The sequence below is a fragment of the Oryx dammah genome, unplaced genomic scaffold, assembly GCF_014754425.2.
Source record: "Oryx dammah isolate SB20612 unplaced genomic scaffold, SCBI_Odam_1.1 HiC_scaffold_14, whole genome shotgun sequence".
Taxonomy (NCBI): domain Eukaryota; kingdom Metazoa; phylum Chordata; class Mammalia; order Artiodactyla; family Bovidae; genus Oryx; species Oryx dammah.
In genome coordinates this window covers 15,921,167-15,946,085 of record NW_024070198.1, presented here as the reverse complement: position 1 = coordinate 15,946,085, position 24,919 = coordinate 15,921,167, and the positions used below count along the sequence as shown (strand labels likewise).

General features: G+C 39.2%; 2 protein-coding genes across 2 annotated transcripts in view; one reads left to right on the top strand and one right to left on the bottom strand.

Annotated features, from left to right (window-relative positions):
• The window catches only part of LOC120873724 (cytochrome P450 2C31-like), a 54,469-nt gene extending 36,833 nt beyond the window's left edge, over positions 1-17,636 (top strand). Inside the window, exons 8-9 of the mRNA XM_040254567.1 lie at positions 13,690-13,831; positions 15,865-17,636. Of these exons, the coding sequence (XP_040110501.1) occupies positions 13,690-13,831; positions 15,865-16,046 (324 nt within the window). The 3' untranslated portion in view covers positions 16,047-17,636. The remainder of the gene's footprint in view (positions 1-13,689; positions 13,832-15,864) is intronic.
• Positions 6,720-8,684, bottom strand: LOC120873725 (actin, cytoplasmic 1-like). Its single transcript, XM_040254568.1, has 2 exons — positions 7,614-8,684; positions 6,720-7,483 (listed from the first exon to the last, which is right to left on the bottom strand). Exons 1-2 carry the CDS (start codon positions 8,595-8,597, stop codon positions 7,340-7,342), a joined length of 1,128 nt encoding a protein of 375 aa, XP_040110502.1. The 5' UTR covers positions 8,598-8,684; the 3' UTR covers positions 6,720-7,339.
• Positions 17,637-24,919: the final 7,283 nt, after the last annotated feature.

Here is a 24,919-nt window from a genome sequence, read left to right as displayed (position 1 = left end):
TCTAGTCTTTCTCTTTCTGTTGTTTTCCTCTATTTCTTTGCATTGATCGCTGAAGAAGGCTTTCTTATCTCTTCTTGCTATTCTATAGAACTCTGCATTCAGATGCTTATATCATTCCTTTTCTCCTTTGCTTTTCGCTTCTCTTCTTTTCATAGCTATTTGTAAGGCCTCCCCAGACAGCCATTTTTCTTTTTAACATTTCTTTTCCAATGGAATGGTCTTGATCCCTGTCTCCTGGACAATGTCACGAACCTCTGTCCATAGTTCATCAGGCACTCTATCTATCAGATCTAGACCCTTAAATCTATTTCTCACTTCCACTGTATAATCATAAGGGATTTGATTTAGGTCATACCTGAATGGTCTAGTGGTTTTCCCTACTTTCTTCAATTTAAGTCTGAATTTGGCAATAAGGAGTTCATGACCTGAGCCACAGGCAGCTCCTGGTCTCATTTTTGTTGACTGTATTGAGCTTCTCCATCTATGGCTGCAAAGCATATAGTCAATCTGATTTCGGTGTTGACCATCAGTGATGTCCATGTGTAAAGTCTTCTCTTGTGTTGTTGGAAGAGGGTGTTTGCTACGACCAGTGCATTCTCTTGGAAGTACTCTATTAACCTTTGCCCTGTTTCATTCTGTACTCCAAGGCCAAATTTGCCTGTTACTCCAGGTGTTTCTTGACTTCCTACTTTTGCATTCCAGTCCCCTATAATGAAAAGGACATCTTTTTTCGGTGTTACTTCTAAAAGACCTTGTAGGTCTTCATAAAACCATTCAACTTCAGTTTCTTCAGCGTTACTGGTTGGGGCATAGACTTGGATAACTGTGATATTGAATGGTTTGCCTTGGAGATGAACAGAGATCATTCTGTCGTTTTTGAGATTGCATCCAAGTACGGCATTTCGGACTCTTTTGTTGACCATGGTGGCTACTCCATTTCTTCTGAGGGATTCCTGCCTGCAGTAGTAGATATAATGGTCATCTGAGGTAAATTCACCCATTCCAGTCCATTTTGGTTCACTGATTCCTAGAATGTCGATGTTCACTCTTGCCATCTCTTCTTTGACCACTTCCAATTTGCCTTGATTCATGGACCTGACATTCCAGGTTCCTATGCCATATTGCTCTTTACAGCATCGGATCTTGCTTCTATCACCAGTCACATCCATAGCTGGGTATTGTTTTTGCTTTGGTTCCATCCCTTCATTCTTTCTGGAGTTATTTTTCCACTGATCTCCAGTAGCATATTGGGCTTCTACCGACCTGGGGAGTTCCTCTTTCAGTATCTTATCATTTTGCCTTTTCATACTGTTCATGGGGTTCTCAAGGCAAGAATACTGAAGTGGCTTGCCATTCCCTTCTCCAGTGGACCACATTCTGTCAGACCTCTCCACCATGACCCGCCCATCTTGGGTTGCCCCACAGGCATGGCTTGGTTTCATTGAGTTAGACAAGGCTGTGGTCGTAGTGTGATTAGATTGACTAGTTTTCTGTGAGTATGGTTTCAGTGTGTCTGCCCTCTGATGCCCTCTTACTGATCTTAAAGGAAAAATTTTCACCTTTTCACTATTATCATATTGACTGTTGGGTTGTCATATATAGCTTGTATTAGGTTGAGGTACCTTTCCTCTATACCGCTTTGTTGAGAATTTTTATGATAAATGAATGTTGAATTTCATCAAATGCTTTTTTTTTTTTCTGAATCAACTGAGAGGGTTCTATGATTTTTATTCCCCATTTTGTTAATGAGTTCTATCACACCAGTTGATTTACACATGGTAAACCATCCTTGCATCCCTGGAATAAATCCAGCTTTCTCATAAATCCACTTGTTACTGTATTCTTCAATTCAGTTTGCTAATATTTTGTTGAGGAGTTTTGCATCTATGTTTATCAGGGATTGTTGTTGTTTTTCAGTCCCTAAGTTGTGTCTGACTCTTTATCCCCATGGACTGCAGTACGTCAGGCTTCCTTGACTTTCACCATCTCCCATAATTTGCTCAAATTCATGTCCATTAAGTTGGTGATATTAACTATCTCATTCTTTGCTGCCCTCTTCTCCTTTTGCCTTCAATTTTTCCAAGCATCAGTTTCTTTTCCAATGAGTTGGTTCTTCAAATCACATCACCAAAGTATTCGAGCTTCAGCTTCAACATCAGTCCTCCAAGGAATATTCAGGGCTGACTTCCTTTAGGATTGATTGGTTTGATCTTGCAGTCCAAGGGACTCTTAAAGAGTCTTCTCCAGCAGCCCAATTAGGAAGCATCAATTTTTTTTGGCACTCAGCCTTCTTTATGGTCCAACTCTCACATCTGTACATAATTAACTGGAAAAACCATAGCTTTGACTGTACAGACCTTTTGTGGCAACGTGATGTCTCTGCTCTTTAATATGCTGTCTAGGTTTATCGTAGTTTTCTTCCAAGGAGCAAGCATTTTTTAATTTCATGGCTGTGGTCACTGTCTGCAGTGAGTTACTTTGGAGCCCAAGAAAACAAAATCTGTCACTCTTTCCACTTTTCCCCCTTCTATTAGCCATGCAGTGATGGGACCAGATATCGAGGATATTGGCCTATAATTTTCATTTCACATAATATTCTTTTTGGTTTATAAGGGTAATGTTGGCTTTTCAAAGTTAGTTTGGAAGTGGCCTTTCCTCTTGTAATTTTTGGAAGAGTTTGAGAATTGGTATTCATTTCTCTTTATATATTTGGTAGAATTAATCAGTGAAACTGTCTGGTCCTGCACTTTGTGTTTTGGGAGTGTATGATTGCCAGTTCAATCTCCTTACTCATGATTCATGTATTCAGTTTTCTAATTCTTCATGATTCTTTCTTGATAGGTTGTAGGTTTCTAAGAATCTATTTTTTCTAAGTTCTCCAATTTGTTCTGGTATGGTTCATTATATTAATAGTTTGTTATGACTGTATGTATTTGTCTGGTATCAGTGTAATGTTTCCTCTTTTATTTCTGCTTATATTAGTCTTATTTCTTCTTTTCTTGGTAAGTCTATCTAAAGGTTTGTTAGTTTTGTTTATGGCTTTAAAAAACCAATACATATTGTGAAGTAATTAGCCTCCAATTAAAGTAAATAAATTAGTCTCATTTTTTTTCTTATTGATCGGTTTCTTTTATTTGCTTTGTTATTTCTATTTCCTTTCTTCTGCTGACTTTGAGCTTTGTTTTTTCTTCTTTTTCTAATTCTTTGAGGTGTCGTTAGGTTGCTTGTTTGGTGTCATTCTCATTTCTTAATGTAGGCATTTATCACTGAACTTTTCTCTTAGAATTGCTTTTCCTGACCTCACAAGTTTTCGTATGACATGTTTGCCTTTTTTTTTGGTCTCAAGGTACTTTTTGATTCTATTTTGATTTATTCTTTGATCCTTTGATTGTTCAATAGCATATTGTTTAATATCCACATCTCTGTGAATTTTCCAGTTTTCTTATAATTGATTTCTCAATTTTTAACATTTTGTTTGGAAATATACTTGATATGATTTCAGTCTTCTAAAACTTCTTAATACTTGTTTTGTGCCATAACATATGATCTATTCTGGATAATGTTTCATGTGTGCTTGAGAGGAATGTGTTCTATTGCTTTTGGATGGATTGTCCTTATATGTCTACTAAGTGCATTCTACTTTTAAGATTGGAATGTTTAGTTTATTGCAATTTAATATAATTACTGATATGGTGGGTTTATATTTGCAGATTCATCATTTGTATCCTGCTTATCCGCCAAGTTCATAATTCTACTCTTCCTCCTTTACTGTCTTCTCTTGGGAATAACTGTATTTTTAAATAATAGTTTTTTGTTTGTTTGTTTGTCCCTCTTTTTTATATCTCTCTGCTTCTCATTTCCTGCCTTCCTCTGGATTAGTAGATTTTTTTTTTTCAGGATTGTAAATATCTATTGTCATTGAACTATTTTTTAAATGGTTTGTCTTGAGATTACAATATATATTCTTAAATTTTTACAATCTTATTAAAATTAAATTATTAAATTAAAAAATACAAGAACACTGCAATCATATATGACTATTTAACCTGTTCCTCTTCCTTTATACCAAAGTTATCACATGTATAATATGTATGTATATGATAAAGCTACCATCAGTTTTATAATTTTTACTCTAAACAGGGTTGCAAACATCTCTTTAAGAGGCCAAGTAGTGATTCAGATTTTGTGGACCATGTGGTCTCAACTTGCCATTGTAGAATAAAGGTAACCATAGATAATACTTTAAGAAATAGGCAGGGATGTATTCCAATAAAATTTTGTTTACAACAGGTGGATATCTGGATATAGATTACTGTGTTAATTGAGTATAAATTTTTTCTCTTTAGCACTTTGAATATTTCATTTTACTATTTTCTTTTCATTTTTTTAAAATTTAAATTTATTTACTTTAATTGGAGGCTAATTACTTCACAATATGTATTGGTTTTGCCATATATCAACATGAATCATCCACGGGTGTACACGTGTTCCCAATCCTGAAGCCCCCTCCCACCTCCCTCCCCATACCATCCCTCTGGATTATCCCAGTGCACAAGCCCCAAGCATCCTGTATCCTGCATCGAACCTAGACTGGTGATTCGTTTCTTATATGATATTATACATGTTTCAATGCCATTCTCCCAAATCAACCCACCCTCTCCCTTTCCCACGGAGTCCAAAAGACTGTTCTATACATCTGTGTCTATTTTGCTGTGTGGCATACAGGGTTATCATTACCATCTTTCTAAATTCCATATATATGCATTAGTATACTGTATTGGTGTTTTTCTTTCTGGCTTACTTCACTCTGTATAATCGGCTCCAGTTTCATCCACCTCATTAGAACTGATTCAAATGTACTCTTTTTAATGGCTGAGTAAGGTCCGTCTAGTCAAGGTTATGGTTTTTCCTGTGGTCATGTATGGATGTGAGAGTTGGACTGTGAAGAAGGCTGAGTGCCGAAGAATTGATGCTTTTGAACTGTGGTGTTGGAGAAGACTCTTGAGAGTCCCTTGGACGGTAAGGAGATCCAACCAGTCCATTCTGAAGGAGATCAGTCCTGGAATTTCTTTGGAAGGAATGATGCTAAAGCTGAAACTCCAGTACTTTGGCCACCTCATGCGAAGAGTTGACTCATTGGAAAAGACTCTGATGCTGGGAGGGATTGGGGGGCAGGAGAAGAATGGGACGACAGAGGATGAGATGGCTGGATGGCATCACGGACTCGATGGGCATGAGTCTGAGTGAACTCTGGGAGTTGGTGATGGACAGGGAGGCCTGGCGTGCTGTGATTCATGGGGTGGCAAAGAGTCGGACACGACTGAGCGACCGGACTGAACTGAATACTCCATTGTGTATATGTACCACAGCTTTCTTATTCATTCGTCTGCTGATGCTCATCTAGGTTGCTTCCATGCCCTGGCTATTATGAACAGTGCTGCGATGAACATTGGGGTACACGTGTCTTTTTCAATTCTGGTTTTCTCAGTGTGTATGCCCAGCAGTGGCATTGCTGGGTCGTATGGCAGTTCTATTTCCAGTTTTTGAAGGAATCTCCACACTGTTCTCCATAGTGGCTGTACTAGTTTGCCTTCCCACCAACAGGGTAAGAGTTTCCCTTTTCTCCACACCCTCTCCAGCATTTATTGCTTGTAGACTTTTAGATCACAGCCATTCTGACTGGCATGAAATGATACCTCATCGTGGTTTTGATTTGCATTTCTCTGATAATGAGTGATGTTGAGCATCTTTTCATGTGTTTGTTAGCCATCTGTATGTCTTCTTTGGAGAAATGTCTGTTTAGGTCTTTGGCCCATTTTTTGTTGGGTCGTTTATTTTTCTGGAATTGAGCTGCAGGAGTTGCTTGTATGTTTTTGAGATTAGTTGTTTGTCAGTTGCTTCATTTGCTATTATTTTCTCCCATTCTGAAGACTGTCTTTTCACCTTGCCTATAGTTTCCTTTGTTGTGCTGCTGCTGCTAAGTTGATGCTAAGTTGCTGCTAAGTCACTTCAGTCGTGTCCGACTCTGCGCGATCACATAGATGGCAGCCCACTAGGCTCCTCTGTCACTGGGATTCTCCAGGCAAGAACACTGGGGTGGGTTGCCATTTCTTTCTCCAAGGCATGAAAGTGAAAAGTGAAAGTGAAATCGCTCAGTTGTGTCTGACTCTTAGTGACCCCATGGACTACAGCCCACTGGGCTCCTCCGTCCATGGGATTTTCCAGGCAGGAGTACTGGAGTGGGTTGCCATTGCCTTCTCCACCTTTGTTGTGCAGAAGCTTTTAATTTTAATTACATCCCATTTGTTTATTTTTGCTTTTAATCCCAGTATTCTGGGAGGTGGGTCATAGAGGATCCTGCTGTGATTTATGCCGGGAAGTGTTTTGCCTATGTCCTCCTCTAGGAGTTTTATCATTTTACTATTTTCTGGAATCTAGTTTTATTAATTGAGTAGTCAGCAGTCATTTGAATTCTTGTTCTTGGGCAGTAATGGACCATTTTTCTTCAACTGCCTTCAAGTTTTCTCTGTGTATTTGACTATATTTTAACTACAATATATTTATGTTTAAATCTGGTTTTGTTTTTATTTATTCTATTTGTCTACATTGTAGATGTCTACATTTTCTTCATTATTTTCTCAAATTTTTTTGCCCATCCTCTCTTACTTACTTTCTTTTCTTTTCTTTCTTTTTTTTTATTTTTTATTTTTTTTTTTTTTGTGTTTAAGGTGTGCACTTTATTGAACTGGTCTCAAGTCAGTGTACAGGAAAGCCCTGACTGCCTCTGCACCTCAACCCACTCCCAAGGGGACCAAAGCTTTCATACATCTCAAGTTGGGGGACAAAAAAAGGGGGCCGTGATGGCTGACCATTCAAAATAAAACAAACAAAAAAAACAAGTATTAAGGCGAAGATTAAAAACAAAATTTTTTTGGAGTACATAATTTACACAAAAGCAACGTCCCCTGTGTGGACTCGGGTGAGGACTGGCCCCTTCTCCTTAGAGAGAAGGGTGGTGGCTTTTGGGAAGGCAAAGGACTTCCTGTAACAATGCATCTCACAATATTTGGAATGACTATTTAAAAAAAAAAGAAAAACCATGTACAATCAAAGTCCTCGGCCACATTGTAGAACTTTGGGGATGCTCGATCCAACCGACTGCTGTCGCCTTCACCGTTCCAGTTTTTAAATCCTGAGTCAAGCGCCAAAAAAAAAAAAAAAAATCAAAAAAGACAAAAAAAAAAAAAAAAAAACAAATAAAGCCATGCCAATCTCATCTCGTTTTCTGCGCAAGTTAGGTTTTGTCAAGAAAAAGGGTGTAACGCAACTAACAGTCCGCCTAGAAGTATTTGCGGTGGACGATGGAGGGGCCGGACTCGTCGTACTCCTGCTTGCTGATCCACATCTGCTGGAAGGTGGACAGCGAGGCCAGGATGGAGCCGCCAATCCACACGGAGTACTTGCGCTCAGGGGGCGCGATGATCTGGAGAGAGAGCAGGAGCAGTGAGGGCCCTGGCGTCATCCCCCCGGTTCCCGTGGGACCCGAGCAAGGCGGCCGCCTCGACTGCCACCACGCCCATCAGCACCCCGTCTGCCTCCAGCTGGGCGCTCACCTTGATCTTCATCGTGCTGGGTGCCAGGGCAGTGATCTCTTTCTGCATCCTGTCTGCGATGCCGGGGTACATGGTGGTCCCGCCGGACAGCACCGTGTTGGCGTAGAGGTCCTTGCGGATGTCGACGTCACACTTCATGATGGAATTGAAGGTAGTTTCGTGAATGCCGCAGGATTCCATGCCCAGGAAGGAAGGCTGGAAGAGAGCCTCAGGGCAGCGGAACCGCTCGTTGCCGATGGTGATGACCTGCCCGTCCGGCAGCTCGTAGCTCTTCTCCAGGGAGGAGCTGGAGGCCGCGGTGGCCATCTCCTGCTCGAAGTCCAGGGCCACGTAGCAGAGCTTCTCCTTGATGTCACGGACGATTTCCCGCTCGGCCGTGGTGGTGAAGCTGTAGCCACGCTCCGTGAGGATCTTCATGAGGTAGTCCGTCAGGTCCCGGCCAGCCAGGTCCAGACGCAGGATGGCGTGGGGGAGGGCGTACCCCTCGTAGATGGGCACCGTGTGGGTGACCCCATCACCGGAGTCCATCACGATGCCGGTGGTGCGGCCAGAGGCGTACAGGGACAGCACAGCCTGGATGGCCACGTACATGGCAGGGGTGTTGAAGGTCTCGAACATGATCTGGGTCATCTTCTCACGGTTGGCCTTGGGGTTCAGGGGGGCCTCGGTCAGCAGCACGGGGTGCTCCTCAGGGGCCACACGTAGCTCGTTGTAGAAGGTGTGGTGCCAGATCTTCTCCATGTCGTCCCAGTTGGTGACGATGCCGTGCTCAATGGGGTACTTGAGGGTCAGGATGCCTCTCTTGCTCTGAGCCTCATCCCCCACGTAGGAGTCCTTCTGGCCCATGCCAACCATTACGCCCTGGTGTCGGGGGCGCCCCACGATGGAGGGGAAGACGGCCCGGGGAGCATCGTCGCCCGCGAAGCCGGCATTGCACATGCCGGAGCCATTGTCGACCACGAGCGCAGCAATATCATCATCCATGGCGAACTGGTTGCGGTGTCGACCGGCGGCGAAGGCGGAGCGGCGAAGGCGAGAGGCCTGTGCTGGCGGGGCGGACGCGGTCTCGGCGGTCTCTTTCTTTTTTTTTAGCATTCCATCTCCTTATGGTGTTGTTGAAAAGATTTCTTAGGTTCTGGTTGCTTATTTGTTTTTAATTTTTCCTTTTCTCCAGACTGAAAAAAGTTTTATTTATTTACCTTCTATTTCACCACTTTTTCTTTCAAACTATTGTAAAGTGTATTTAATAATTGATATAATCAACCATAAATTTTAGTTTTGGAATTTTCATTTGGGTTCTATTTACAATTTATATTTTGATCATTCATTCATTAATATTTTACTTAATGTAGAGACATTTTTCATTTCCTTGAATATTATAGTTATGATTATAAATTCAAAATTTGACTCTGATTCAAAATTCTTATCTGTTTATTCCATTATCACTATCTTTATCTTAGTGTTACTGTTGTTCTTCTTTTTATCTTGTGTATGGGTCACATTTTCTTGGTGTGTGTGTGCTTGTATCTATGTGTGTCTAATTATTTTGGATTTTGTCCTACATATTTTTAATGATATATCATAGGGACTCTTGATTCATTTATGTCCTTTGAGGAACGTCAAGCTTTGTTCATTTGCTTGTTTTAGCAGGTGGTTAACTATGTTGTTCTTAACTCAAAGTTCTGAGTTTTAAATTTAGTTTATTTTTTTTTTTTACTTTAGGGTACTTATCTGGAATTTATTCCACATGTAATTCAAGGCTTATAGGATTGTCAGAGATTTGGGATATTTCATATAGGGAATTTAAGGTTAATCTTCTCTGGCTCTTTCTTTTATGGTATTACCTCCCCACCCAACCCCCTTTTTTTTCATTTCTGTACAGTAGGTACAGCTGAATGTTGTCATTGATTCTTTAAAGCAGTGAGACTTGGCTTATGGCCATGTTGTAGTCACTCAATATTTTGTTGTCTGAGACCTGTCCTCTTGATAACATCTTTAAAATGGAAAACTCACCCAGTATCTTTTTCTCTCCTCTTATGTTTTCTACACTTCAGTGTCTTCATGCTTTTGGCTACCTTGCAGAATGTGTGTGTTTGTGTGTATTTCACAGTTTATAATTACTGTCTGTTGGAAAGTTCTTCCAGTAGGGGCTTCTCAGCTGTTACTCTATGGATATGTCTCTAAATTCACTAACCTTTTCTTTTGCAGTCTCTAATGTTTTTAATTCAATCCAGTAAAAATTTCATTTCTAGAATTTCTATTTTTACAGTTTTAAATCTCTGTTGAGATTTCTCATTTATTCTTTTTTGGTAATAATTATTCCTTTAAGAACTTGATTATACTTATGATAGATGGTTTGTAGTTCTTGTGTAGTTCTTAGATAATTCTAATATCTAGGATAATATGGGTTCTACTCCTATTGGCTCTTTTTCCTTCAAATTTGGGTCACATTTCCTTCATTTCACATTTATTTTAAATTTTCTGTTGTGTAGTGAACATTTTGAATGATGTCTTATGGGGAGTTTGGATTACCCTTTCTTTAAAGGGCACTGAATTTTATTTTGATAGGCAGCTAAATTACTGACAGATGTCCTTTAGTCTCTTAAGCTTACTATAATTGTTTGTCACTGTGATTTAATTTCAATTTTTGATTTAATCTTAGGGCATGACCCTTAGTCCAGGGTGGGTTCACTAATCCAACAACTTAGAATTTGGGGGATCAATCATGACAGAAAACCCGAGTTGCCAGGAAAGTTCTTTCCACTCTCACTAGGTTGGAACCTCAACTTCTCTATCACTGTACAGTATCTGGTATCCACCTTCAGTTCTCATCTCCCCAGGAGTTGTACTCTAATTGGGGCCCTGAAGCTGCCTAACCCACAGACATGAATGTACAGAGAATAGTCTCGTATACTTTTGAGATCTTCCCTGTTTATAGATTCTTCCTGACTTGTGTCCTTCCTCATGAGTTGTAGGCATCAGGTTTTGATCTCTGTCTCCTTAGCTCAGAAAGGGTCCCACTTTGCTTGGCTGCCATCTCCCTGCACTCTAGGAGGAAAATGTTCTCAGAAGTATATTAGGAGTGAATATAGGGCCTACCAATTCCCCTTTATTAAAGTTCACAATCCTGGATTGCTTCTTGTTCAATGCTGGAAAGCTGATACTTTGTGTTTTTTTCCCCCATAGACTTCAGAAATTATTATCTAATTTGGTTGCACTGAGTCTTCATTGCTGTGTGTGGGTTTTTGCTAGTTGCAGTGAGTACAAGCTAGTCTCTAGTTCAGTGCCTGGGTTTCTCATTGCAATGGCTTGTCTTGTTGCACAATGCAGGCTGTAGAGCATGTGGGCTCAGTAGTTGTAGTGCATGGACTTTGTTGCCCCGAGGCTTGTGGGATGTTCCCGGACCAGGGATCAAACCCATGTCCTGTGGCAGGCAGATTCTTCACTACTGGACCACCAGGGAAGTCCTCCTCTCTGTATTTCTGTATATTTCAGGTTTGTGAGGGCAACTCAAAAGCAGTTACTCTGTTATACCTTGAAGTAGATGGTCCCATCTTCCTCAGTTGGGAAGATCCCCTGGAGAAGGACATGGCAAGCCACTCCAGTATTCTTACCTGGGAAATCTCACGGACAGAGTGGCCTGGCAGGCTATAGTCCTCGAGGTCACAAACAGTCAGACACAACTTAGCAACTGAACAGCAACAGATGGTCCCATCATCCAGGATAAATTTTTTGTCACTTATTAACTTTATATGAAAACCTTTGTACTGTGGCCATACTATCTTCCTGTACTTCATGCTCAGGGCATATCTCTAAGCCCACCCAGGTCAGGAAATGAATCACAGGGGTTGCTGTGTCATAACGAAGAGGTTCAGGAAAGACTGAAACTTCAGTTTCTCCTTTATTTCAGTCAGTTCAGTTACTCATTCATGACCAACTCTTTGAGACTTCATGGACTGCAGCACGCCAGCCCTGCCTGTCCATCACCATCTCCTGGAGCTTGCTCAAACTCATGTCCATTGAGTTGGTGATGCCAACGAATCAACTCACCCTCTGTTGTCCTCTTCTCCTCCTGCCTTCAGTCTTTCCCATCATCAGGGTCTTTTTGAATGAGTCAGTTCTTTGCATTAGGTGGCCAAAGTATTGGAGCTTTAACATCAGTCCTTCCAATGAACTTTCAGGACTGATTTCCCTCAGGATTGACTGGTTTGATCTCCTTGCAGTCTAAGGGACCCTCAAAAGTCTTCTCCAACACCACAGTTCAAAAGCATCAATTCTTTAGTGCTCAACATTCTTTACGGTCCAACTCTATATGTGACTATGGGAAAACCACAGGTTTAACTAGATGGAACTTTGTCAGCCAAGTAATGTCTCTGCTTTTTAATATGTTGTCTAGGCTGGTCATAGCTTTTCTTCCAAGGACTAAGCGTCTTTTAATTTCATGGCTGCAGTCACCATCTGCAGTGATTTTGGAGCCCAAGAAAATAAAGTCTGTCATGTTTCCATTGTTTCCCCATCTATTTGCCATGAAGTGATGGAACTGGATGCCCTGACTTTAGTTTTTTGAATGTTGAATTTTAAGTCAGTTTTTTCACCTTTCACTTTCATCAAGAGGCTCTTTAGTTCCTCTTCACTTTCTGCCATAAGGGTGTTGCCATCTGCGTATCTGAGGTTATTTTTATTTCTCCCAGCAATCTTGATTCTTTTATTTATTTGCCCACATGGAAATGACAGTCCGTCTTTCAATTCATGACGTTTTGGAGTGGGAAGTATATCATGTATTTGGAAAGGCCATACAGTATACCAGAAGGCATTCAGATGAATCTCAATTTGAATTATGTCTCTGTAGTATTATGATCCCAAGATATTGTGAAAAAAATCATTGTTATCATAACAATAGCAAAATTTCTACTTATTGAGCATTTTAGCTTGTGGTAATAACCTCTGTTTAAAAAGTATTTCTTATATTATCTCATTATATAATAAAATAATGCAAATTTATTATTTTGTTGTTGTTGTCATTTTAGCTTTTTTTGGCATGCTGAGCCACTTGTGAGATCTCAGTTCCCCAACCAGGGATTAAACCTAAGCTACAGATTCAACCGAAGCCACCAAGGAATTCCCTGTTTATATTTTACTTGTGATGAAAATAAGGCATGCAAATGTTAAAAACAAAAACAAACAAACAAACAAAAAACACAAAAAACTTTCCTATAGTCATGGAGATTGATTTAGCAGAGAAAAATGTTCAACTGATTCTAAAAACTAAACTCTAAATCATTATGTTACATGGTATCTTTGAGTTTAGGAAAACCTTACAAGAAACCAGAAATGCCATCCGACTTCCAGAAGAATATTCAACAAGTACATTGAAAAAACATAGCAGAAGGAGAGTAAGCTTACCAGTTTCTCATCTTAGTAGGAGAAGAAGATAGTTTTCAAAAATATGGCCACTCATATAGTTTTGAAGAAGATGTCATATTTGATTCCAAAGAGAAAGAGCTAGAGTTTAAGTGACATCAGCAAGTTTAAACAATGACTTTTTTTTTTTTTTTTTTTGATCAAGAAAAGTGCAGCTCCTTTCATTTACTGGAAAGCAAGCGCAGTAGGTAGGCTACAAGCTGGAGACGATTATCTTGGAGCCAGGTTTTAACAGTGCCCTGAACTGGCATTATAGAATTTAAGATCTGTTAGGCTTGGTCATTGGGCTTCCCTGGTGGCTCAGACAGTCAAGAATCTGCCTGCAATGAGGGAGACCTAGGTTTGATCCCTGGGTTGGAAAGATCCCCTGGAGCAGGGCATGGCACTCCAGTATTCTTGCCTGGAGAATCCCCATGGACAGAGGAGCCTGGTGAGCTACAGTCCATGGGGTTGTAAAGAGTCGGACATGACTCGAGGGTCTAAGCACAGCACAGGCTTGGTCATTAATTTGTTCTCTGACATGGAAAGAACAATTTTTTTTGTGTGTGTGCCTCAGTCATCTCATCTACAAGAGGAAAGGATTAAACAAGGTATTTTTTTTTCGAGCTCCATGACCATTTTTAAAATCCAGTTAATCTGTTTCTCTTTATCTCAGGGCACAACCATATTAACATCTCTGACTTCTGTCCTGCACGATGGCAAGGAGTTTCCCAACCCAGAGCAGTTTGATCCTGGTCACTTCCTGGATAAGAGTGGTAACTTTAAAAAGAGTGACTACTTCATGGCTTTTTCAGCAGGCAAGCATGCTTCATTTTTGTCTGTACATCAGTGGTGAAATGAGAGAAGGAAGGGCTTTGCATGGAGGCTAGTCTGGGCTGGACAAATTGTCATTTGCATGAGGCCAGAGGCACCATTCCCAAAGTGCAGATAATTTCTCATTGGTTGGAGGTTGTATTTCCTGACTTCTGCTCTCTTACCCACTGCTGAGTCTTCTAAGAGCTCCTGCTAGATGTCTAGTTCCACTGTGACTTTTCTCCCCTGCCCTGAGAAGTCAATTCACTCAATGAAGTGAATTCACTCAATGTAGTCTATGTACCTTATATGTAGTAGACTTGTGCTCACTCATGTCCAGAGATACAAATGTGAGTAACAGATGCGTCCTTCCTCTAAGAAAGAAGAATGCAGGTTAAACAAGGATACTCCAGAGAGAAAATACTCTTCAAAGGGTTTCTCTGAGCTCCCAGAGAGAGAAGCTCCTGAATCTTGCATTTTGAGGGCCAGGGCAGAGGGCAGAGTAGTTGGAAGATAAAGGAAGTTTTCTTGCAGGAAGAAATATTTTATATTTAGTATTTTCCTTTAATTTGTCAGGGTCCCTGAAAGAAAGAGGTAGGATACTTTAGACAGTTTAATGAAGAAACTGTTTTCAGAGGTGCAGACACAATTAAGGGAAGTGGCAAGGAGTGGTCAGGTATTCAGGGATGAGCATCAGTAGGACGATGTTACCATCCTATGTAGAAGGGGTCTGGAGAAGGAGGGTGTTGCTGAAACTCAAGCAGATTTTTAGCAAAGAGAGAATGGCTGCCTCAGCAGGAGATGGGTCTGTAGGTTGGAGAATACAGCCACTGCTGAACTGTGGCCTGACAGGCTGGGACTGAGGGAGGGCATACTCTAATCTTCTCAATGTTCAATCCTCTGAGTTTACTCACAGTGAAGAAGATAACTACTGAGGTTATGCATTCCAAAGAAATCAACTTCCTAAACACAGAGTAGGTGCAAAAGAAAAACAAACAGAATGGATCTGGGAAGGTAGAGAAACATCCCCAGACTGTGAACAATGCCCAGAGGTCACCTGCTAATCTCCTTGTCTTCTTCCTGAATTTTGGGTCCATTGTTGCTTAATGAGCCTGCTCAAGATTTCTGCTCAATTTACAGGGTTTGTGGGATTGCTTTTGTCCTGACACTGTGCTACCATTATAAGATCTAAGGCTTTACCTTATGAGCTTATATTCCAGTGTGTGGGGACAGAGGAATAATTACAATTTCATGTGAAATATTCTGTATTAGAAGCATTAATAAGTCTTGTGGAATACCAGTGAGGGAGTAAATTATATCCACTTGAATAGATAAAAGAAGTTTTGTAGAATAAATGACACCTGTGGTGGATCTAGAAGGGTGTAGAGAATCTCAGCTGGCAGAACTGAGGGGATGAGTATTTCAGTTGGAGGAATGACTGGAAATTCCTAACACTTGAAATAGCTTATGTGTCCGGGCTTGGTGAACATGTAGTAATACTTGTGTCTAGTTTGTGACATTTCTTTTTATACCTGATAGTGGTAAACTCTTAAAATAGTGTTAAAGCAGGAACATGGCAAGGTAAAGATTATTTTTAGGAATCAGATGAAGTGAATCAAACCTGTTGTTGAGACTTAGGTTGGAGGTTGATGGAGAATGCATAGTGTCTCATGCCGATTGGGATGAGCGAGTGTGTGTATATATGTCCCTGTGTGTATATGTCTTTGTATTTGTGTATATCTGTGTGTGTGTGTGAGTGTAGAAAAATGTCACTGGCCACCCTCAGGAAAGCAATTCCAACATGGGTGTACAGAAGAGATTTTAAAAACTATATTAAATAAAATGTACACAGAAATATGTTCTGAAGGAATGAAGCAGACCAGATTTTGGTACAAATAGGAGAAGCCACTGATTATTTGATTTTCCTTAGTGTATCTATTTATTTACTCTAGTCTTTCATTTCATATTTATCTACACCTCCCTGTGCATTAGGTCAAATGAGAATTATATGGATATTTCATTTATGTCTCATTTTTAGGAAAAAGAGTTTGTGTTGGAGAAGGCCTGGCCTGCATGGAGCTGTTTTTACTCCTGGTCAGCATTTTACAGCAATTTACCTTGAAACCTCTGGTCGATCCAAAGAACATTGACACTACACCACTTCTGAAAGGGACGGGCTCTATACCACACTTCTACGAGGTCTGTTTCATTCCAGTCTGAAGAAAAGGCCGCTGCCAGATTGTAGATGAGCCTCTCCAGCTCTGTCTACACAAGCTGGTGCTCTTTGCTCTTGCTGTTAGCTATGGTCCACTTCTCCCTTAATGTCAGTAGTAACATTCCTGAGCCCTATCTCTTCTGATTTTCTTTAAGATTCAATTCAAATTTTGCTTCATGAACTACAGCTCACTGTTTTGTCTTCAATAAAATGTTTTGTGTAATTCTATCCTGAGATCTTAAGCTGTAACTTATCTACAGAGAAAAGGTATCTTATAAATGTCATATTTTGATTTTTAAAAAAATTAGAGTATAAAATTATCACATGTGTTAAAAAATATATATGTATAATGTACTCATCTCTTACTGATATTATCCCTTCAGGGGAGTAATCTCTTGACAGTTTGGCATGTATAATTTCTGTTTTTTTGATGTTCTTTAAAGTGTAATTATATGTGTGATATATATGTTTTTATATATGTATACATATATATATATACACATACATACATACATGCAGGAAGAAAGCAGAGGAAGATTGCTCCAGCTAGGGGGAATAACATGGGATAAAAATTACATTTGCTGGTTATTTTCAAGGCTGTCCTTTTTCTTTTCCCCTAGTTATTAAGCACAGACCCACACATAGACCCAGTTACAGATATACAGACATATTAAAGCAAAAAAGAAGGAAAATAATATGTATTTATGGTTATATTTGAACACACAGAGAAATATGCATGTGGGTTTCTGTGGGTATGTATGTATTATGTATAATATATCTCTGACTTCTTGATGACATTAGATTTTAGCAACAGGTACTCTCACAATCTATATAAATAAATGTATCTCATAATACTATATTTCATGCCTATAATAATCTTAAAAAATTACTTAGTGTTCAAGGATATTTAGATTAATTTTGAACCTTTGTTAATATAGAAATGCTCCTACCTGCATACATCTTTTATTATTCCTGTACTATCTCTTTGAGATAGTTTGCTAGCAGTGAAGTGTCTGCACATATATGTACATTTTTTCATCAATACTGAAGAATAATACCCTAAAAAGTATGTATCTCTTTACTTTTCTGCCATGACTGTAATAGAAAGACTATTTGTCTGAACCCTTTTATATGCTGAGAACTGAATTCTTTGGTATATTTAGTAACTTTAGTTTCCTTTCATGGATTTTTCAAGTAGGAAATTTTATCATCTACAAATAATATATGATTTCAATGACCAGAAACTTCTTGATATAACATGTATATTTATGTCTGTATTTTCTTCCTCTGTCTGGCTCATCACAGACACACACACACACACACACACACATGCCTATGTACATATATATTTGTCAGTAGGGAGGAGTGTTCAAAGTTGTGAGAATTTCCGGGGGTCAAGAAAGCAGAGGGTTTGAGAAATCCGTATTAGGAATCCTGTTATTTGATGTGATTTTACCTCTGAAGTGATTGTTGATTTGAAATCAGGAGCTGAGAGTCTGAAGGGCTGACTATAAAATGTTATGTAGGAGCTTTAGAAACCAAAAAAAGAAAAAATTTTTGAAATGTTCTGAGTGCTCAGAGGGGAAAAAAAAAAATGGTGTCTAGAGATTGCCAAGTAAGAAGGATCAAGTAAATGTTCCAACTTCAACTCACCTGAAGATTATGAAGATCTGTAAACAAGCCTTAAGAATAAACCTGAAGTTGAAGAGTAGTTACAAGACTAGAGTTCATCTTTAAGTAATTTTAAACATTGCTTAAAATTACATTGATTCACCCCTAAACATTTTCCTCTTGCTGGGAATATACTTTCTGCTGGTGAAAACTAATGTCACCCTGAGCCCCATGTTATCATTGCATTATTTGATGTACAATGTGTAGCATAGACACAAACCTAGCTGATGGAACAAGTGACCTTCTGAGTTCAGTTCAGTTCAGTTCAGTCACTCAGTCATGTCCGACTCTTTGCGACCCCATGAATCACAGCAGGCCAGGCCTCCCTGTCCATCACCAACTCCCGGAGTTCACTCAGACTCGCGGCCATCGAGTCAGTGATGCCATCCAGTCATCTCATCCTTGGGTGTCCCCTTCTCCTCCTGCCCACAATCCCTCTCAGCATCAGAGTCTTTTCCAATGAGTCAACTCTTTGCATGAGGTGGCCAAAGTACTGGAGTTTCAGCTTTAGCATCATTTCTTCCAAAGAAATCCCAGAGCTGATCTCCTTTAGAATGGACAGGTTGGATCTTCTTGCAGTCCAAGGGACTCTCAAGAGTCTTCTCCAACACCACAGTTCAAATGCATCAATTCTTCAGTGCTCAGCCTTCTTCACAGTCCAACTCTCATATCCATACATGACCACTGGAAAAACCATAGCCTTGACTAGATGGACCTTAGTTGGCAAAGTAATGTCTCTGCTTTTGAATATACTATCCAGGTTGGTCATAACTTTTCTTCCAAAGAGTAAGCATCTTTTAATGTCATGACTGCAGTCACCATCTGCAGTGATTTTGGAGCCCCCCAAAATAAAGTCTGACACTGTTTCCAAAGTTTCCCCATCTATTTCCCATGAAGTGATGGGACAGGATGCCATGATCTTCATTTTCTGAATGTTGAGCTTTAAGCCAACTTCTTCACTCTCCTCTTTCACTTTCATCAAGAGGCTTTTTAGCTCCTCTTCACTTTCTGCCATAAGGGTGGTGTCATCTGCATATCTAAGGTTATTGATATGTCTCCCAGCAATCTTGATTCCAGCTTGTGTTTCTTCCAGTCCAGCGTTTCTCATGATGTACTCTGCATATAAGTTAAATAAGCAGGGTGACAATATACAGCCTTGACATACTCCTTTTCCTGTTTGAAACCAGTCTGTTGTTCCATGTCCAGTTCTAACTGTTGCTTCCTGACCTGCATACAGATTTTTCAAGAGGCAGATTTTTCATGGTCTGGTATTCCCATCTCTTTCAGAATTTTCCACAGTTGATTGTGATCCACACAGTCAAAGGCTTTGGCATAGTCAATAAAGCAGAAATAGATGCTATTCTGGAACTCTTGCTTTTTCCATGATCCAGCAGATGTTGGCAATTTGATCTCTGGTTCCTCTGCCTTTTCGAAAACCAGCTTGATCATCAGGAAGCTCATGGTTCACGTATTGCTGAAGCCTTGCTTGGAGAATTTTGAGCATTACTTTACTAGCATGTGAGATGAGTGAAATTGTGCGGTAGTTTGAGCATTCTTCAGCATTGCCTTTCTTTGGGATTGGAATGAAAACTGACCTTTTCCAGTTCTGTGGCCACTGCCCAGTTTTCCAAATTTGCTGGCATATTGAGTGCAGCACTGTCACAGCATCATCTTTCAGGATTTGAAATAGCTCTACTGGAATTCCATCACCTCCACTATCTTTGTTCCTAGTGATGCTTTCTAAGGCTCACTTGACTTCACATTCCAGGATGTCTGACTCTAGATGAATGATCACACCATCGTGATTATCTGTGTCATGAAGATCTTTCTTGTACAGTTCTTCTGTGTATTCTTGCCACCTCTTCTTAATATCTTCTGCTTCTGTTAGGTCCATACCATTTCTGCCCTTTATCGCAGTAAATTTACAAAGTTTGATAATGGTTAACATTTTTTAATTATAAACATTCTCTGTAAATTGAGAAACATTCTGAAAAAAAGATGTCTCTAAAATCCTAGAAACTAGTTTCATTATTGGTGAAATATTGAACCCATTCCCCATAAGTTTGAAAAAGTAAGAGTATCCACTTTTCATTACTTCCTTTCAAAATTAGACTGAAAGATGTCAGCAAATATGGTATGGAGTAATGACTTCTAATAATTCTCTCTGATATATAACAATGAAAGCACAAGTAAAAATTATCAGGTCTGCTTTTTCAGATCTTTGGTCATTAGCCAAGACGTGAATCAATCTGCAGAGTGTTTCTTCAAGAAAATGGATAAACCTCAGTAATAACAGTGAGGTTTGTCATGTTTTGCCGTATTCCCTTCTATCTTCCCAGCTTTGAGATAGCCTTGAGAAGCTACAGACTATAATCATGGTGAAAAGCTCAATAATATATCAGCCACAAGCAGGAGGCAGTGAGTGGAGATGGAACTCCTTCAAAACCCTGTTCCCAGAGAATCATTATTATTTGACCTGCTTGTGGTCACTGTGGAAGACTACATTCAGGATTGATCTCAGACCTTTCCCAGTATGAACAGCCTTTCCACAGACACATTTGTTGAAAACAGTCAGGGGAAGTTTTTGAATATTGTAGATGCCCGAAGCTATAGAAATCAATACACTAACCAAAAAGCTTAAAAGGAAAAGTTGAGGAATGAGATATTCATGGAAGTCTTTGAAAACCTGATGAATTCCTGAGACACTGCGTATGTGTGCGTGTGCTTCAGTGTAAGTCACTTCAGTTGTGTCTGACTCTGTGCAACCCTAAGGACTGTAACCAGCCAGGCTCCTCTGACTATGGGATTCTCCAGGCAAGAATGTTGGACTGGACCGCCATGCCCTCCTCCAGGGGATCTTTCTGATCGGGGGATTGAACCCTCATCTCTTATGTCTCCTGCGTTGTCAGGCAGGTTCTTTACCACTAGCAACACCTGGGATGCCCTCCTGAGACATTAGAAATCTACAAATGTTCTGAAAAGACTGGAGAAGACCCTCGATTCTCACCTCTGGCAAACCTGGAGGTTCTGTGCAAGCAGGAAGTGAAGGATACAGCAGAACTATAAAGTGTCTGGATGCATGTTGAAAGCATGCTCCAACATATATATAAAGTGTCTCGCAAATAGTAGGAGCTATTTTTGTTCCTAAAACTAGTAAGGAAATATCTGTCCAGTTATAAGATGAGCACTAAGCTAATTGAGTGGCCTTTAGTGGACATATATGACAAAGAATAGAAACTTTATGTGAGTTCCAAGGAGCTGCTAAACAAAAATAAACAAAGGAAACTGTTAAGCATGTCCTCCTTAGGTCTTGAGAGTGTTGCACCTGAGAATGTAATAGAAGTACACTGCTCATGGCAAAGTAGAGTGGCCTGAGAACTGGCTATGAGGTGAATAAAAAAATGAATTGAAAAGAATTGATTGTACTGCTTTGTGCTAAGATGAAATAATTAAATAATGATACAGATAAAAGAATTATTTTAAATAAGCTAACCATTCCCCACAAATATCTAGGGCTGAATCTAATGAATAATGTGAAACACTTTAATACTTCAAATTTCACAATGTTGCTGGGAGAAATTATACCCAAATATAGAGTTATACCATGTTCATAAATTTAGAAAAATCAATATTGTTTAAGTGTCAATTCTGTCATTGTAGAGACTCAATGAATTCTCAGTAAATATCAGAGGTTCTGAATTGATCAATTGATCTAAAATTTGTGTGGAAATACAAAGAAGCTAATATAATCAAGAAGAAAGAAGAATAAAGGTAGAAGACTTACACCAGATATAAGTACTTAGTTTAAAGCTATAATAATTAGGACAATATGGTATTGGCACAAGAATAACAGCTTGAAATACACTAGAATAGGAAAAACTTCGAAACAGACTCACACCTATATGGCCATGTGATAGTGCTATTTAATTAGCATGGAAAGAATAATCTTCATGGTAGATGAAATGAATATTGGGAAAAAAATCAACTTGTTCCTTACAAGTTGCTTACAAACACTTATTTGAGATGGATCATGGACATAAGCATGAAAAACAGAACTATAAAGCCTCTGCTGTGAAACATAAGAGAAAGTCATTATGACTTTGAACTTGACAAAGTTTTAAGAAAATAGAACAAAAAACCCCACTAATTACAAGAGATCAACAAATTGGTCTTTATTTAAATTAATTTTAAAATTCCTCTTCTTCAAAAGATATCATTTAATATCATCAAAAAGCTAGCCAGAGTCTAGGAGAAATATTTACACTGAATAAATCTGATGAAGGACTTACATCCAGATTACATCAGTAAAATGAAAGACTTCCATTCAGATATTCTTTTAGATGTGCAAAATGTTTGAACAAATTCTTCACAGAAAAGAATATCCATATGGTCAATAAACATGAAAAAAAGGTACTCAATATTGTTAGTTATGTGGGAAATAAAAATTATAATCACAATGGACTACTAGTATGTACCTACCAGAATTTTTTTAAAGTCCTGAAAATTCCAAGTATTCATGAGGAAGTGATTCTACTAGACCTACCATACATTTTGGTGGGAGGACAAACTGTTTCAAAACCTTGAAATGTTTAACCATATGTTCTAAAGCTGGACATCAGCCTTCTCCTAGAGCCCAAGGACTTTAAGCGATATATTCTTGAAAAATGTCAGCCTGTATCTAAGACCACACATGGGAAAAAGTGTTCACAATAGCTTTATAGTGGCTTCAAACTGGAATCAACTCAATATCTATTAGCATAATAGAGGTAAATATAACGCATAACATTCATGGAATAGGGTACTGCCATCAATAAAAAAAGACAATCCTCTGCAACTTGTTGAAACGTGGAAGAATCTCCAAGATGAAGTTAAATGAAAGTGTCCAGACACCAAAAAGTATATTCTGTAAGATTCTGTTCCTGTCTAGCATAGGCAGAACTAACCTTCATTGAGAGGAGTCAGAAAAATGATTTATTGTCTGGGGTAGAGAGACTGGAAAGGAAGTGAGAGAGCCTCCTGTAGTATAGGACCATGTTCTAGATTTTGACGTAGATGGTGCTTAAGAAGGTGTACACATATGTAAAAATTTACCAAAGTGTACACTTAAGGTTAATACACTTTATTGCATGTATTTTATATTAATATTTTATCAAGGGAAAAAATTTAAAAAATAGACATAAAAAACAAGATGCATACAAAAGTGTGAGGATAAAAAGTAGACAATAGAAAGAAAAAACTGTTAAATCTATGCATTGGAATTATCTGAAAATAGCAAGTATGATGAAAAATTATGGAAATGAAAAGAGAGAAAGTGCTAGAATAAAAAGCAGAAAAGAACATATTTAAGGTGCAATGTAATGGTTTTATATGAATACATTGTGAATTATTACCACAATTATTCCATAATTATCATCAACATTAAAGCAGGTATGAGGAGATGCCTATCTATGGTTTTTTATGCATTTCCCTGGTAACTAGAGATGTTGAGCATCTTTTAACAAACCTGTTAGCCATTTGGAAACTTTCTTTGGAAAAATGTCTGTTCAGATCATCTGCCCATTTTTAAAAAACCTTTTTATTTTGAATTGGGTTATAACTGATTAACAATGTTGTGATAGTTTCAGGTGAACAGTGAAGAGACTCAGCCATACATATACATGTACCCATTCTCCCCTAAATACCCCTCCCATCCTGGCTGCCACAAAACATTGATCAGAGTTCCACATGTTATACAGGAGGCCATTGCTGGTTATCTGTCTTAAATGTAGCAGTGTGTACATGTCCAACCCAAACACTCTAACTATCCCTTTTCCCCGGCAACCATAAGTACCTACTCTGTGAGTCTCTGTTTTGCAAGTAATTTCATTCATATCATTTCTTTTTAGATTCCACATATAAGAACATCTGCCCATTTAAAAAACTGAGTATTTTTAAAAATTGAGTTGTATGAGTTCTTTTTCTTTCTTTCTTTCTCTATTCTTTATGGATATATGAAAAAGTTTTTTATTTATTTACACATTTAAGCATAGTTGATTTATAATATGTGTTTCACATGTGCAGTATAATGATTTAGTATTTTGTAGAGTATACTCCCTTAAAAGTTGTAACAGAGTAGTGGCTATAATTCCCTATGCTATACAATATATTTTTGTTGCTTATCTATTTTATAGATAGTAGTTTGTAACTCTTAACCTCACACCCAGAATTAAAGGTCAATTAAGGTGAGCATCTGCCTGAAATGCAGGAAACCCAGGTTCAATCCCTGGGTTGGGAAGATCCCCTGGAGAAGGAAATGGCAACCCACTCCAGTACTCTTGCCTGGAGAATCCCATGGAGGGAGGAGCCTGGTAGGCTACAGTCCATGGGGTTGCAAAGAGTCGGACACGACTGAGCAACTTCACTCACTCACTCACTCAAGGTGAGGTTAAAAGTTACAAACTACTATCTATAAAACAGATAAGCAACAAAAATATATTGTATAGCATAGGGAATTATAGCCACTACTCTGTTACAACTTTTAAGGGAGTATACTCTACAAAATACTAAATCATTATACTGCACATGTGAAACATATATTATAAATCAACTATGCTTAAATGTGTAAATAAATAAAAAACTTTTTCATATATCCATAAAGAATAGAGAAAGAAAGAAAGAAAAAGAACTCATACAACTCAATTTTTAAAAATACTCAGTTTTTTAAATGGGCAGATGTTCTTATATGTGGAATCTAAAAAGAAATGATATGAATGAAATTACTTACAAAACAGAGACTCCTTTGGCAACCACTAGCTTGATATAAGGAGAAGGCAATGGCATCCCACTCCAGTATTCTTTCCTGGAAAATCCCATGGACAGAGGAGCCTGGTAGGCTGCAGACCAGGGGGTCACTAAGAGTCAGGCACAACTGAGCGACTTCACTTTCAGTTTTCAATTTCATGCATTGGAGAAGGAAATGGCAACCCACTCCAGTGTTCTTGCCTGGAGAATCCCAGGGACAGGAGCCTAGTGGGCTGCCGTCTATGGGGTCGCACAGAGTCGAACACAACTGAAGCGACTTAGCAGCAGCAGCTTGGTATATCTCAACAGGGCCGCCCCTCCTGACCTTGAACGTGGAGTAGCTCCTCTCGGCCATCCTGCCCCTGCACAGCCACTGCTCCTTGGACGTGAGGTTGCTCCTCTCGACCGCCACCCCTGACCTCGGGTG

Coding starts and splice junctions, on each gene's coding strand:
- LOC120873725 (XM_040254568.1), bottom strand. CDS start 8,597: ATGGATGATGATATTGCTGCGCTCGTGGTCGACAATGGCTCCGGCATG. Junction 7,484..7,613: donor CCAGCACGATGAAGATCAAG/GTGAGCGCCCAG, acceptor CTCTCTCTCCAG/ATCATCGCGCCCCCTGAGCG.